Here is a 16,416-nt window from a genome sequence, read left to right as displayed (position 1 = left end):
GGTTATTTGACTATATGTGTATGCAAAGTAAGAACCTTGATATAGGATATGAAAATTTGTACGTTAAGAAGCTCACATTTGGATTTAACCTGACGATCACTTTCAAAGTTTGAAGTGAATTTTAGAGGTCTGATCGTATTTTAGCCACTCTCTGGGTGACGTTTTTATTGGCGTCGATAGACCGAAAAGCAGTACATATAATACGTCCAGCTGGTTATATACCTTGACATTTACGCCTACCACGGTGCAACGCACGTCGGCTTACTAAAATTCGAACTGTAATCCGGAAGTTTTTCGTGAGAAAAAAATCAGGTCATTGTCTTCGAAAACAGTTTAAATCCACGTAATTATCCTTCTTGGTCCACTTCAAAACCGCAGATCGCACAGAGAAGCTTGACCTTGCGATCGCTTCGTCTTCATTTGTTCATCGACCATTTTGAATTGAGCTAATGACAGCCGCACGTTTTCATTGGCGTATATAAAGGTCACCACATCGGGATCAGCAATTCACGTAGCCAATTGAATTGTCCGTTGCAATTCTGATTTTTATTAAGGCAGTATACGCAAGACCATGCTTCATTGTAGTACAAGGCGATCGTAGTAGTCCTCTTCTAAATTTTGTTTCACATAAAAGCCGTTGAAAAGTTTGACTACACAGTTTGTGAAACTTGACCGTATCATTTCAGAAGGTAAAAATATTTCAGCGATGAAAGAGTTAAAATTTTCCGAAAAAGTAGCCGGCGAAATCGTAAGAGTAACCGGTCAATTTCGCCGGCTGCCGGCTCTTAATGAAACCCCTGCTCATACATACATACATACATACATACATACATACATACATACATACATACATACATACATACATACATACACACATACATACATACATACATACATACATACATACATACATACATACATACATACATGCTTTCACGGTGTTGTCCTAGGCATTCAGCATATTACCCTAAGCACTCAATATATTATCCTAGGCTTATTATTAGACAGGTTAAAGCTGACGCCTAATCTAATAATTCTGCTAGAGAAAGTGTAGGAGTATCACACTGATCACGTAAAAATCAATACCTTAAATTCGCTTAGAAAGATGTCATTGTTCAGTCTGGCTTCCATTCAGTGGTAGTTGAATATCAACACTGCCTTATTTAGAACACACAATTGCTTTTTTTGAATTTCGCAACTCTTCGCTTGCCATTGTCTGTGCTATATGTAGACGTATGTGATATGGCTCTACTTTATGCGACAAGGACGTACCTATACCGTACAGTCTGGACGCCCATGCAGTTTAGTGTTTAACATTGTGTAAAATGGCTTCACCCATGTTTACAATCATATGCTATGTTGTATTGTATTGTTGACAAATGAATTCTTGTCTTCTTCTCTTGAATTCAATTTTGAAAAATAACAATGCTGGCAGTACAACTATAGGATGTGTTAATAGGCTAAGGGACTGGACAGCAATTACAGGGGGGAGGCTGGTATTTTTGGGGTGGCTCGCAGTTATTTGTGCTAGCATTTGTGAAGAGTCATGAAATTTCGCGCATGCCTTTTTGGAGAAGAGGTCACCATTTTTGAGACAACTATTAGAAGCAAAGATTACTGCTTTATGCATACATATCAAATCATAATATATGGGAGACCATTGAGTAAACTATTGATAATTTTCCCCTACAAAACTTAGATATACCTTTACTTTTATATACGTTTGGTAAATTATGTAAATGTACTTTAATTGAAGTGGGAGGTAAAAAGTGCATGTGAATACAGTAAATTAGATTTTTGGATTTCATCGAAAATGTTGATTCACTATACATGGATGTCTATGAGGAAACTATGAACACTTTTTCCGATATATATAAATAGCAATATTTGTGCATTTATAGACACTGGATAATTGACATAGATGTACTTAATTAGAATTGGGTGATTACAAGTGCGTATGAGGACAAAAAAAATGATTTTTCAATTTCACCGAAAATGCGGATCCACTGTACATGGAAGTCTACGACAAAACTATGAACAATTTTATTCCAATATAAAACTAGCAATATATGTGTATTTATAGACATGGGATAATTGACATAAATGTACTTGATAGAATTGGGTGATTACAAGTGCAAATGAATACAAGAAATCTGATTTTGGAATTTCAACGAAAATGTGGATCCACCATACATGGCCAGTCTATGAGAAAATTTGAGCAATTTCTTTCCGATATAAAACTAGCAAGAAATATGATTTTGGAATTTCACCAAGAATGTTGATGCACCATACATGGTAGTTTTGAAGTTTCTTTACACAACACAGTCAGACTTTGCATCCATCCATGCCACTATGCAATGTAAAATGTGACCCCCCTCAGGCTAGGTTTGTAAAATGTGACCCTTCCCTTGGGGCAAGTTTATAAAATGTTACTAGCCCCTAATTCCTCTGTCCCATCCCCTCATCATAAGTGAGGGCTCCCCTAGATAGCGATGATTTGAAGATACGTTGATGAGATCCGGAGTTAGGTTGCGAGCTCTCGAGGATAGGTTGATAAAATCCTAAGTTATGTTCGCAGATAGGTTGAGAGGATCCAAAGTTTGGTTGGGCAGGCTTAGGCTGGTGCCCGGATAATTTCGAGGGGACACCCATTCAAAGCTGAGCTATGATTACTAAGAAGTTGCATTTACAAAGTTGCGCATACAGTGACTTGATCGCCACACAGTACTAGAGATTTCCCATAATGCATCATGATTTGTACCAACGTAGATTCCCCGTGTGAAGTCTACCATGTCTCCCATGTGTAGACAAATACCTGGACTAGTTTTAAAATTTCTGAAAACGTACTTTTAAGTACACCTTTCTTCTAAATTCCCATTTTAAAGGATTACAAAAATTGTGCTTGATTGAGAGAGGAGATAGCATTTTTGTAAATTTTCCACTGATTGTGTCCTCAGCCATACAGAATAAAGTGGCTGAAAGTAGGGAGACTAGTTGCACCTGTTTTATGAAACAAAAGGTATTGATTTTTTCCAAATAGAAAAGACAAAAGAAATTTACATGCTAACTTTTTTCAGAGAATGACCCCTTCAGTTGGTCATAACTTGCTTCCCAAAACTGTGACATTTGTAGTACCTGCAGAATGTGACTTTTATCGTTATCTGACGGTTTGTTTGGAATTTATACTACAATATTTCAACGTACTTTTAATAAATATAATTTATCAATTATCTTGAGACTGCACATTATTGCTTTTATGCAGAACTGAAAACGTTATAAGAAAACTAACGTCGTTGGTACAAATCGAACAGGATTGTCGGTAATTTATTGTGCTGTGTGCCAGCTTTGTCAATTATATTCAACAAGGGGCGACGGGGAGGGTTGCAGGAGGCGCTTTCGATAGCCTGCTCGAACGATCAGACTAGCCATTCAACGAGGACCTGTTGTGTATAGGTCTATAGACGGCTGTGCCTAGTTTGACTTTCCGAGTACTATGCATGAGCGGAAAGAAACTCAACCCCCGAATAATGCGTTTAGTGTTTTTTCAAGGTTTGCAAAGCGGAAGGAAGCTTAACCCCTATAGAATACCGAAAAGGATTTATATCACTAATTGTCATATTTCATAATGATTCATGCATTTTCCTAGACTACATATGCCTGACCCTTTCTGACCTTTTCCAGGTATTCAGTGTTTTAAATCTGCCTGGACATTAAACAAACATGTATAATGATGCAGACACTAAATCAGTGCAACGATCTTAAATTATACCTGTATTCTCTTGCAGCAGTGATATGTTAAGCTTTGTTTCATCTCACTGCAAGACGATAACAGGATATTTTTAACTTGTATATTTTCAGTATTTATAATCACGAGCTTATCAAACGTATGTTTGGTGCACAGCTTTAAAGCTGTGGCTGGGCAAGTTGAGGTCAGGTATGATTTAGTGTCCTAGATATCATCAAAGACGCCATTTCATCATTATATTTTCAAGAAGTTTCAGCATCAAAAGGAGAACTTCTCTCCCTCGCCTCCAAAAGTCTGGCCATTAATCCAAAACTGTTTCGTTATCAAGTACATGTTAATATACCGTGGCAACTTACTTATGTGCAAGCCTAAGGGGATACCAGGACGCCTCTAAACTTTCAGAACTTTATGGTACGCATCGTTAGGTACTTGTTTCAAAATGTTGTTTACTTGTCCGAAAAATTTCAGGCAGGCGATAGGTTCTAAAAGAGAAGTACATTGAACACTATAAACAAACCCCAGTAACTGCTGATTAAGGTTCCAAGACAAGAAATTGACCTTTTTAAGCTAACAATTCTCTAGTGGTTCATAAGCTGAGAACCCCCGTAAATTATATATTTTCGGAAAGCCTATATAAAGGGAAACATTTTGGTTACAATAGTGTCACCATTATTTACATAACTATCATGTGACAGGTAATTTGCATAACCTTTCAAAAATCGGTTTTCCCTATGTTTTGTTTCAATGCTTTGAGATATGTGGCCCAAATTTGTGTGAGTGCAAGCTGTCTTTAGGATCTTTCAAAGTGTGTCTCAGAATTTTTTTAAACCTTCTTAAACATATTTTCCGCCAGAAAAACTTCCAGAGCGGTGAATTTAATCCTAGTTGATTTCTTCAAAATTGTGCTCAAATAAAAACTAAGCAAGATATAAAAAATCTGAGACACACTTTGGAAGAGCGTTGTAACAGGAGCTTGCATTCCAGAAAGTTTGAGTTAGATATTTTGAAGTATTGAGACAAAACATAGGGAAAACCGATTTTTGAAAGGTTATGCAAATTACCTGTCACATGATAGTTATGTAAACAATGGTAACACTGTGGTTACCAAAATCTTTCCCTATATCTAGGCTTTCCGAAAATATATAATTTGCGCGGGTTCTGAACTTATTAACTACCAGAGAATTGTTAGATTAAAGAGGTCAATCTCTTGTCTTGGAACCTTAAGCCCACTTGATGCAGTCAGAAATTCCCTTTATATAGAGGCAAAACAAGCTCTACCAAGGGTTGTAAATTGGAGTTTATGATTGGTACCCTGTGTTCATGATTGAGATAACAGTGCCTTGCATAACACTGGTCTGTATATAACGGTATTGTTCAGACGACTTATTTGTCCTGTCTATACAATTTCTACAGAAAAAAATTGGTGCCATTGTAACTTGCAGACTGTTTTGTTCGTATTTTTCTCGTTATCACAGTGTCTCTTCAGGTATAATAAAATCAGTGCCTGCTTGGAACACACAAGTTATGTGACGCTAATAGCAGTGATCCCATAAAAAAGTGTTGCTTCAATAAACTTATTGAGTAGAGGCTTTACAATAATGCACGGAAGCGGTATCTTGTATCTCAATCTTGAACACTGGGAGTCAATTGTAAACTCTCATGTACAACCCTTGGCAGGTTGGTTTGTCTTACAAATGACGCTAATAGCAGTGATCCCATAAAAAAGTGTTGCTTCAATAAACTTATTATTGAGTAGAGGCTTTACAATAATGCACGGAAGCGGTATCTTGTATCTCAATCTTGAACACTGGGTGTCAATTGTAAACTCTCATGTACAACCCTTGGCAGGTTGGGTTTTGTCTTACAAATGCAAGCAGAAATTCTGACTGCATCAAGTACGCTTATGTAAGTGGCCACAGGTGATATAAAGGCTTACTTTAATTTACTTCAAGGCTCCAGCGGTATTCCCTAGCAGTGACTTAAGCAGTATTTGTACAGGCCTGGTCTGATTTGCACCAACTGCCAGGTGTAATAATAGTCCATATCTTAAAAAAATTCCGGGAAGGGATAGCGCATTTCGCCGAAGCTTTCACGAAATTAGTGACTCTCACCCTTCTGTTCCTTCTAAGGGCGAAAAACGGTAGTAGCAAAGGCTTTGACACTTGTTTACCATGTTTACTATTTCGGGGGATTTTAAAATCAATGTAATCAGATTTACTTGGCTCCCCAGAAGTGTGTATCAGACTTCCTCACCTTGCTTCAAGCCAGAATTGAATTTCAAATGATATTCAAATGATTTCCGTTGATGATTTTAGGAATCTCTTGAGAGGTAGAGGAAGTCATGCGAGAGCTTTCTGAAAGTGCCAAAAAGTTTTTTTATCTCCACCCTCCAACAACGACAAAATCCACTTGTAAATATCTACACAAGAAGAATTACAAATTAAGTTATACCTTGTTTTATCTGTAGAAATTCTATATTCTGAGAGAATAGTACCATATAAATGTCTGATGGTATATTACCACAGATATTTGACATGTGCACAACAAGGAAAGGACATTCAATTCTCTTATGAAAACCTTCGTAAACGATCATTCCAATCCTGATAGTATTGTAGCCCAAGAGTAATAACAACCCCAAATTGACACCAACCACAATTTTATACTTTGAAAATGCCAAACTAGCCGAAACCAGAAACTTTCTTGGCTATCATAAATTATTTGTTTACCGTGGTCCCAGATAGCATTACGACACCATGATTTTCATGTCAGAAGAGCACTCATACAATATAGCATTAGCAAGGTAACAAAAACACTCGATACAAATTATACTGTGAAAATCAAAAATGACTGTATATTACTTTATTATTCCGTTCACAATATTTTTATACAATGGTCTGAACCACTCTATTACAAACCATTCTCCAAAAGTGAATAACTGTTCACAAAATACTTCAACTTCCAATGTTCAACACAATGGCTTTTTTTATAATTGTGTTCACAATAGTTTCTTACAATGATCTAAACCACTGATACAACTATTCTCAAAAGTATCGTCTCTACAAATAAACACAGATAGATTTCTCAATTTCTCTGTTCACTTCTAATCAAAAATACACATAATGAATGCTTAGTTAACTATTGACACTGAAGTGACACGTACGCTGAAAAACTACAGATCATAGAAATAAATATTCACCAAGGAAATTAGGCGTTTTCTTTGTACTACGCACACTCAAACATATCTTTCAGATGAAAGCATGTTTTCACAATTACACCAAATTTGTCTCAATCAGCACGGCATCAAACCACCGTTGACCAAACGTTTTCTGTATGTTATCCAAGGTGCTGGCTCAAGGAACACTATGCGATGTCAATGAAATGTATGGAACGGTACTGACAGCTTACAGTTCTTTCTGAAACTCTCACGACGTCAGTAATGAACTAGATCTGCTCACAGACGACTCTATTTGCATAAACCGCATTGCACAACACCTGGTACGCTGGTATTCTGTTTATGCAAAGTCTAGTCCAGCATACAAATAACAGCGACGATGACTTTCACAACTCTACAGGGCAAATACAATCTCAGAGTTCGAATACAGAGTAACTCTAGGACAGAATCGTTCAGCTGAAACTTCTTACAGAGACTTCAACAGTTCTGGCTTTAAATGTACAACATCTGGCACTTTAGTCATGACAATTCTAGGACACAAATACTCACAGTTTCTAGCGACGAGAAACAGTTCACTTTCTGTCTTTATACGAGTACGGCTTCTCAGTGTGGCGGTCCATGCATTGCAAATGACGATGCAACTCAAATCACAACTGGAGTTCCAAAACTTTTCATAATTTTACTAAATGAACACTACAGCACACCAAACTTCATCGTTCTAATGTTGAACACGTTAGGGACTGGACACAAATTACAGGGAGGGGGATAGTTTTTTGGGGGTGGGTCGCCATTTTTCGCGCAAGCATTTTGAAGGGTCATAAAATTTTGTGCAAGCCTATGGGGGAGGGTCACCTTTTTTATGCATCAAAGCTGAAATTGCATGTGCACGTATTAAAGAATATGGAATACTGAAAAAAGAAAACATACCTCCTGGCACTTTCAGTTTCTGTCATTTCCATTTTCGGCGCGCTCTATCGGGCGCAAGTTTAAGGGTATAATAAGCAATGTATTGATGATCCAAGCAGCCACATTGATTTGTTGTCATGGTTTCTACTTATCCAATTCCTCTATTGTACATATAAACTGTCCCCTATACTGACGCTTTCAATAACAATTTGGGAGATCACTATTTGATATCATTCTCCCATTGACAATACATTGGGTATAGGTCGGTGTCAAATGTTCATGAAGCTGTATGTACATTTTTCATTTTTTGAGGACATTGACAGAATACAAACTATTCAGAATAGTGAAAAATGTCATCAATAACAACTGGAAGCTTCAGGTCGAACAACTTTTGAATAACAATTTAGGATCAGATAACCTATGAGTTATTTGTAGATTCCTCTTAGCCTACAATGTATAGTGAATCAACATTTCGGTGAAATTCCAAAATCAAATTTTTTGCACAACCATGGACTTGAAACCACTCAAGTCTAATCATGAACATTAATACTAATAATTAGGTGTACATAAATGCACAGATTTAACTAGTTTTGTATTGGAAAAAAAATATTCATAGTTTCATCATAGGCTGCCATGCATAGTGAATGGACATTTCAGTGAAATTCCAAAATCAATTTTCTTGCACAACCATTGACTTGAACTACTGTAGTCTAATCATGAACATTGATACTTATACTTAGGTGTACATAAATGCAAAGATTTACTTAGTTTGTATTAAAAAAAAATATTCATAGTTTCATCATAGGCTGCCATGCATAGTGAATGGACATTTCAGTGAAATTCCAAAAACAAATTTCTTGCACAACCATAGACTTGAAACCACTGTAGTCTAGTCATGAACATTAATACTAATAATTAGGTGTACATAAATGCACAGATTTACCTAGTTTTGTATTGGGAAAAAATATTGATAGTTTCATCATAGGCTGCCATGCATAGTGAATGGACATTCAGTGAAATTCCAAAATCAAATTTCTTGCACAACCATTGACTTGAAACCACTGTAGTCTAATCATGAACATTAATACTTATAATTAGGTGTACATAAGTGCACAGATTTACTTAATTTTGTATTTAAAAAAAATATTCATAGTTTCATCATAGGCCTGCCATGCATAGTGAATGGACATTTCAGTGAAATTCCAAAAACAAATTTCTTGCACAACCATTGACTTGAAACCACTGTAGTCTAATCATGAACATTAATACTAATAATTAGGTGTACATAAATGCACAGATTTACCTAGTTTTGTATTGGGAAAAAAATATTCATAGTTTCATCATAGGCTGCCATGCATAGTAAATCGACATTATCGATGAAATCTAAATGTTACATTTTTTGTACATGCATGTACTTTTTATCTGCCACTTCATGTAAAGTACATTTACATGAATTATCACACACATATGATTTGATATTTTTTGGACAAAGCGTTATATCGGCCGCATTTTGCCTTCTTTTGGGAGGGACTTCAAAAGTATAGCAAGTCAGAAGGAGGTCTTGAACGCATTGCAGGTTTATTGGGAAGGGGGTATTGAGTAACAGGGGAGGGACACTATTTTCATGCACGGATAAGGGGGAGGGTCACTAATTTTTGTGCATGAACTTTTGAAGGGTCATTATTTTTGACGCAGCTGTGTTTCGAAAAACACCGGCCCACCCCCCTCTGTAATTTATGTCCAGTCCATTACCAACACTCGACTGAAGTTGCAGCTTCAAAAGTCCACACTATGGCATCTCTTTACAGTCAAAATTACGCTGTCGCCACGTTTAGACTTCAAAACAACTACGCACACGTTTACATGACTAGTCCAGTCAATCTACGAGATTTTGGCACCTCACCCACCACAAATTGCAACAGAATTTTTTTCTTCAGAATGCATTTTAATTAGGTACCCAGAACAACATATTAAAAGTTTACTCGGATCCACCTTGGGGAAATATGTCTAATTTGCATAAATCAAATATGGCGGCCAACCATCAAACAAAATAATATAATTGGCTATATATCACATATTAAACAAGCTATTTCAGTTATTTCAAAGTTTGACACTAGTTATTGGCTCAGGGAATCATTTTGGAGGTATAATGTTTCATATAGGCACCTCGTTAATTTGCATAATTCCAATATGGCGGCCAACATTCCTACAAAAGACATTTTCGGTCATATACCACGTATTAAACAAGCTATTTCAGTGATTTTAAAGTTAAATGTATATTTCTTAGGCATGGACAAACGATTTCGAGATGCTATGATTTGCATATGTAATTTGTTAATTTGCATAAATCCAATATGGTGGCCAACATACCTACAAAAGACATTTTCTGTCATAAACCACGTATTAACCCTTTTCGTGCCAAAGTCTATTTTTGTCAACTTTATAAAATGTACCACAGTCAATTTTTCTGCTTTTTTCCAAAATTTTGATAAAAATATGTAGCTGCTGACAAGTGATATCCATTTGGTCCAAAATTATGAAAAAACCGTACAGAAAAGTTCACAGAAATTGGTAAAATATTGCATTAAAATTTTGGTGTAAAAAATTACAGCAGTCAAAGGGTAAACAAGCCATTTCTGTGATTTCGAAGTTAAAAGTGTATATCTTTGGCATGGACAAACAATTTTCGATATGCAATGATTTGCTTAGGTACTTCGTTAATTTGCATAAATCCAATAGGGTTGCAAACATACCTACAAAAGACATTTTCTGTCATATACAATGTATTAACCCTTTGGGCGCCAAAGTCTATTTCTGGTCAACTTTATAAAATGTACCACAGTCAATTTTTCTGCTTTTTGCCAAAATTTTTAATTAAAATCTGTTGCTGCTGAATGATATCCATTTTGTCCAAAATTATGAAAAAACGTACAGAAATGTTCTCAGAAATTGGTAAAATATCGCATTAAAATGTTGGTGTAAAAAATTACAGCAGTCAAAGGGATAAACAAGCCATTTCTGTGATTTCAAAGTTAAATGTATATTTCTTTGGCATGGTCAAATGATGTTTGAGGTGCAATAATTTGCGTTGGCACTTCGTTAATTTGCATAAATCCAATACAAAAGAAATTTTCTGTCATAAAATTTATTGAACAATCTATTTCAGCCATTTGAAGTTTAATTATATTTCTTGAGCATGAAGAAACACCTTTTGTGGTTCAATGTTTTTAAAGGACACTTTGATGATTTCAGAAATTAAATATGGCTGCCAAATTGATGCCCAAGTAGCTTCTAATATAAATAAGGTTATGGTAGAGTTTTTAGGAATAGGAATATCAAGAAAAAAACTGTCAAGAGGGCACTGCAGCCAACGCACTGTATTTTGCAAATATTCTTTCAATTTTTATTAATTTTTTAACCCAAGATTAAAAATTGGTTAGGTTCACCTTTTACCTTGGCAAGCAGTCGTAAGTTGCATGATATAGAAGGGTTAGTGTATGCAAATGTATGCAAATCACCCAAATTCCTGCTTCCCTTTTATTCGAATTTCAAGATTTCCAAAGAATATAACTCTGTTCTGGCTGGGTCATATTTTCTGAAATTTTCACATTATGTTTTTAAATGCTATATAACAAAACAACTATTTTGTTTTGCAATAAAATTCTTACATTTTGAATTAGAGGCATTTTTATTTTGCTAACCATGATTTTAAGCACTTTTTTGAGTGTCAGTCGTTCAGCCCATGCCATTTTAGAATGAGGATATACTCTTGTTCAAGTGAAATATTACATTTCACAAAATAGTTTGTACGGGTTTCCTTGTCATCTTAGATGAGAAATATTCCTTCGAAAAAAACTGTGTTGGCAACGTGCAGCTCCACATTAAGTCCTTGAACATTTATTTTTAAAAATGTAGAAAATATTCAATAAATTTACTTACAATAACGATCCATTTACGAATAAAAGTTTATTTTAATAGGTGTCTGTGATACCTGAATTCATTAAAATACCCCATAAATACACTGTATTTTGAAAAGAATGTTAAAGCAAATTTGGTAGACTTACATATATGACTTCCGAACGGATTAAAATACATATCTGTTGATGTGCGTTTACTATTGAGTTGTAAGAAAGTCATGCAATTTTAATTATTTGTGATTTTTCTAAATATGACAACCGTTAATGATTGTTAGTCATCTAATTATAATTTCTTTCTGAATATAACATTAGATTCATCTGTGTACCGTATTATTTGTGATTTTTATAGGTGCTTTATACTCTACAGTGTTAAAACATGTAATCTTTAATGTTTACTGTTTTAAAAAAGTCGTGGACCAAATCTTTAGTTTCTAATTTAGACTGAACCCCTTCCTTATGGACGAGTGCATCTTTGGTACATCCCCCTAGATGATAGGCAAGAAGTCATCACATATAACAGCAAAAATACAATAAACACAACAAAGATAATACAACGCAAAAAATAAAATAATGTGACCAAAAATAACACATGCCACAATACAGACAAATTAAAACTTAGCGCTGATGCAAACAATGTCAGACTCTTAAAAACTTGATCAACACACAAACTCACAAAAATTGAAAATTGCATGCTTAGCAAAGACTTAAAATTAATTCAAACAACTCATTAGCCCAACAGAATCCAACTGTTACACGATACAAACATGTACATCTGGAAAAATGACACTTGGAAAAATGACTCAAGATGTACTTCTTTGTATTGTGTAATAGTTGGATTCTGTGTTTGGATTAATTGTAAGTCTTTGCTAAAGCATGCTGTTTTCAGATTTTTTGGTTTGTGTGTCCAGAAAGTTTTTATGAATCTGACATTGTTTGCAATAGTGCTAAGTTTCAATTTGTGTGTATTACGACACTTTTTATTTCGGTCATATCATTTTTTCTGTTTTTTTAGCTTTTGTTGTGTTTATTGTATTTTGCTGTTATGTGTGATGACTTCTTGCCTATCATCTAAGTGATCTTATAAAGATGCACCCGTCCATAAGAAGGGGTTAAGTCTTAATTAAAAACTAATGATTTTGAACACCCCTTTTTTAACAGTAAACATTACAGATTACATGCTTTGACACTGTAGAGTGTAAAACACCCTTACAAATTACGAAATCCCACACACAGATGAATTCAATGTTATATTTAGAAAGAGAATATATCATTCAGAAGACTAACATTCATTAACAGTCGTCATATACAGAAAAATCAAACAAATTTTAAAAATGAATGTCCAAGGACTTAACAGTTTCTTCTTGATAGTTTCCTAGTGCTAAAAACTATAACAAAACCGTTATTTATATTAGAATCATTAAGCCATGGGCATTAATATGGCAGCCATATTTAATTTATGCAAATTATCAAAGGGCCTTTGTAAAAATTGAGCCACTGAAAGTGTTTCTTCATACCCAAGAAAAATATTAAAACTTTAAAATCAAAGAAATAGCTTGTTTAATGCGTGGTATATGACCGACAATGTCCTTTGTAGGAATGTTGACCACCATATTGGATTTATGCGAATTAACAAATTACCTATGCAAATCATAGCATCTCGAAAATCGTTTGTCCTTGCCAAAGAAATATACTTTTAACTTTAAAATCACTGAAATAGTTTGTTTAACACTTAATATATGATCGAAAATGTCTTTTGTAGGAATGTTGGCCGCCATATTGGAATTATGCAAATTAATGAAGTACCTATATGAAACATTATACCTCCAAAATAATTCTCTGGGCCAAATTACTAGTGTCAGACTCTGAAATCACTGAAATAGCTTGTTTAACATGTGATATATAGCAAATTATGTTATTTTGTTGGATAGTTGGCCGCCATATTTGATTTATGCAAATTAGACATATTTCCCCAAGGTGGATTCGAGTAAACTTTTAATATGTTGTTCTGGGTACCTCTCTGAAATGCATTCCGAAGAAAAAATTCTGTTGCAATTTGTGGTTGGGTCTAACCCTATTTTGACTAGACTAGACCCTGCACTGAATCCAACAATGCGCAACGACCACGCACAATTTTCTATTGTCCCTTTAAATTGAAAAACCAAACAACTCTTTGAAATTCATACGCCAAATGAGTTCTTCAAAATATACTGAACTTTGTTAAAATGCAAACAAAATAGACGTTCCTGACTACTGATATCATACAGAGAGTACAATATAGAAATAAAGCATGTCATTTTGATGGTTAATAATGCAAAACAATGATACCTGAAACACCCTTTCACTCGCGCGATTTTCAAAACACTGCGCTTCACATGATAACAGCATCTGGAATACAAAAGTGGAATTTCTCACTGTATGTGTTACAGAAGGTACTGAAACCTACTGAAATACTGTAATCATTGTGTTATAAATCCATACTGCCGACAGGTAAGTATTGTAATGGCTGAATAATGTCGACATAAACTACAGTGCATATACTGCTCAAAACTTTGTTTTTAGTTGTTTATGTTGCGTACAACTTACTGATTAGCATAATAAACACAAACTAAAAAGCGCCCTCTATAAAGGGAAATTTGCAAGTTTCGTTATATAGCAATACAGAAATCGATGTCAAAGTAACCATGGGTTACAGTATGATAGGTCTCAAACTCAGGTAACGTAGCGTTCTTTGGTAACAGTTCAAGAGACTCTGAATAAACATAGAGGTGAGATCTTAGGAAATTTTCCTCATCGTTCGAACAACAATTGTAATCTATGAACCAGTATCATGTGTTAATGGAATTCCGGAACATGATTAGCTGTGCATAGGTAAAGAAATCCCCCAAACGGAGCAGGATCTACACGGATAGGAATACTACGGGATAGAAATACTAATTGTATTAATAAATATTTTATTGCCAACTTGGAAATAGCTTGCTGACATTAGATGTTTAATCGCAGTTTCTTCAACTAATTATGGTGCAGCCAGTTATGGTGTCATTTTTTCTCATCCATAAAGACTTTGTGCAGTAAACATCTAAATATTGCTTAACAAATCCTCAAATACGAAGTCAATAATTTCTCTGCGAACATTAAATTAATGAGGTCATCTTGAGGATGAGTGACATGTGGAGCGTTACAGTCATACGTATATTGAAATAAATGTAGCTTTTGGGTGCTAATCACACACAGTTATTCTAAAACTTGTTTGGAATTTGCAATACCTGGAACTGGTAAATATTTGAATTGAATTCATTTTAAGATTGAACTTGTGAACCTGGTCAAAGATTAATCTAAACACGTTCCATGTAGAATTACTGAAATACACGTTCCATGTAGCATTACTGAATGGCTTGGTACTTGAAGTACCGGATGCTTCTCTAAAACGTGCACCGGATGCTTTTTTATACATTTAAGTTATCGAGTACAAGTATTAATTTTTCTGCAAAGCCTCTCAAGTCCGTATTTTCTCCTTTCTGGGCAACGCCCTCAGTAATCTGGCACAATAGTAATGTTATGTTCCTCGATGTGCTTTAGCAAGATTTCCGCTCGCTTCTCGACGATATCAACCAGTGCAGTTGCGTTACTTTCCCCTCCCAGTGACTTCCAAAATCCCACGTCGACATGAAGTGATTCTTTCAGCCTATCGCCTAGTTTACCAGACTTGAGGACGTTGATAGGGCCTTCTGGTACTCTGTCACATAAACAATGAACATAGGAGAGGAATGAAAAAAAATCCAGCAAACAGCTTTAAAACAATGCTCTCAAATCTACGAATCTATTATAGGCAAGGCGTAATATGAGCATAGTTGATACGACAAGTCTCTGGCAAATATTTAGACGTTTTACCTTAGCAGATTCATTAACTTGATCATACACTGGCCTTATCTTGTATTAATCGGAAGCCGAATAAATATATTCTAGAAGTGATTAATAAATCTTGCTGAAGTCATTCATTGAATAGCCGAAGATGTAAAGGTTCCAATCTTAAAGGGGAAAATCTAAATCCAAGGGACTGAACATGTTTGTTTCTATTGTCCGGGATCCGAAACTAACAAAAAGAGGATCAGATAAACTTTCTTCGTCATTTCATTTGCACAGCTTGATATTAACATCGTTTCTAATTCACTAAAGATCGAACAGGTAATATATTTTATCATTCCTACCGCCATTTTTATGTGAAAGCCGTAAAAGTTTTTCAACTCTTTGAAAGAAATTATAGTGCGAGGTATTGTAAGGATATTGACGTCGAGATACACACCTATGCTGACTCGTGATCATTTTAACTCGAGAAAATTGAAACTTTACATAAGCTTACTCCTCTGAGTTTCCTTTGTCGAAAGGGTGATGGGGCCATAAGCTCCCTCTACCTTTGATATTCCTTTAAATAGACATAGGTTTACTGTTGTGACCTCGGGTTTGAATGGAATGTATTTGGTACGAATCTGTGACAATTATGTTAAACGTCCGTGTATGTTCTGACGTTAAATATGTCACTTCATCAACAAAACTCCAGTAAAACTAGATTTTAGTGGCAATTTAGCACAAATCCTAGTGTCGTTTGGACGTCAATATTGTTAACATGCTTGAAATTCCTTTTATTACTTTATCTTACTATAATGTCGCTTAACATGTGC

The 16,416-nt window shown here is 35.2% G+C and overlaps 1 protein-coding gene across 2 annotated transcripts in view; it reads right to left on the bottom strand.

Moving 5' to 3' along the window:
* The window catches only part of LOC139115551 (Golgi-associated kinase 1A-like), a 47,654-nt gene that overhangs the window by 11,447 nt on the left and 19,791 nt on the right, over positions 1–16,416 (bottom strand). Inside the window, exon 6 of one of the 2 annotated variants that reach the window (XM_070677763.1) lies at positions 15,110–15,473. The exons of the other annotated variant lie outside the window; for it this stretch is intronic. Coding sequence (XP_070533864.1) covers positions 15,269–15,473 — 205 coding nt within the window. The 3' untranslated portion in view covers positions 15,110–15,268. Of the gene's footprint in view, positions 1–15,109; positions 15,474–16,416 lie in introns of those variants that run through there. 2 annotated transcript variants of the gene reach the window in all.

The sequence above is a fragment of the Ptychodera flava genome, chromosome 17 (assembly GCF_041260155.1).
Source record: "Ptychodera flava strain L36383 chromosome 17, AS_Pfla_20210202, whole genome shotgun sequence".
NCBI lineage: Eukaryota > Metazoa > Hemichordata > Enteropneusta > Ptychoderidae > Ptychodera > Ptychodera flava.
The sequence above is the reverse complement of the archived record's forward strand: the minus strand, read 5'-3'. Positions and strand labels throughout refer to the sequence as shown.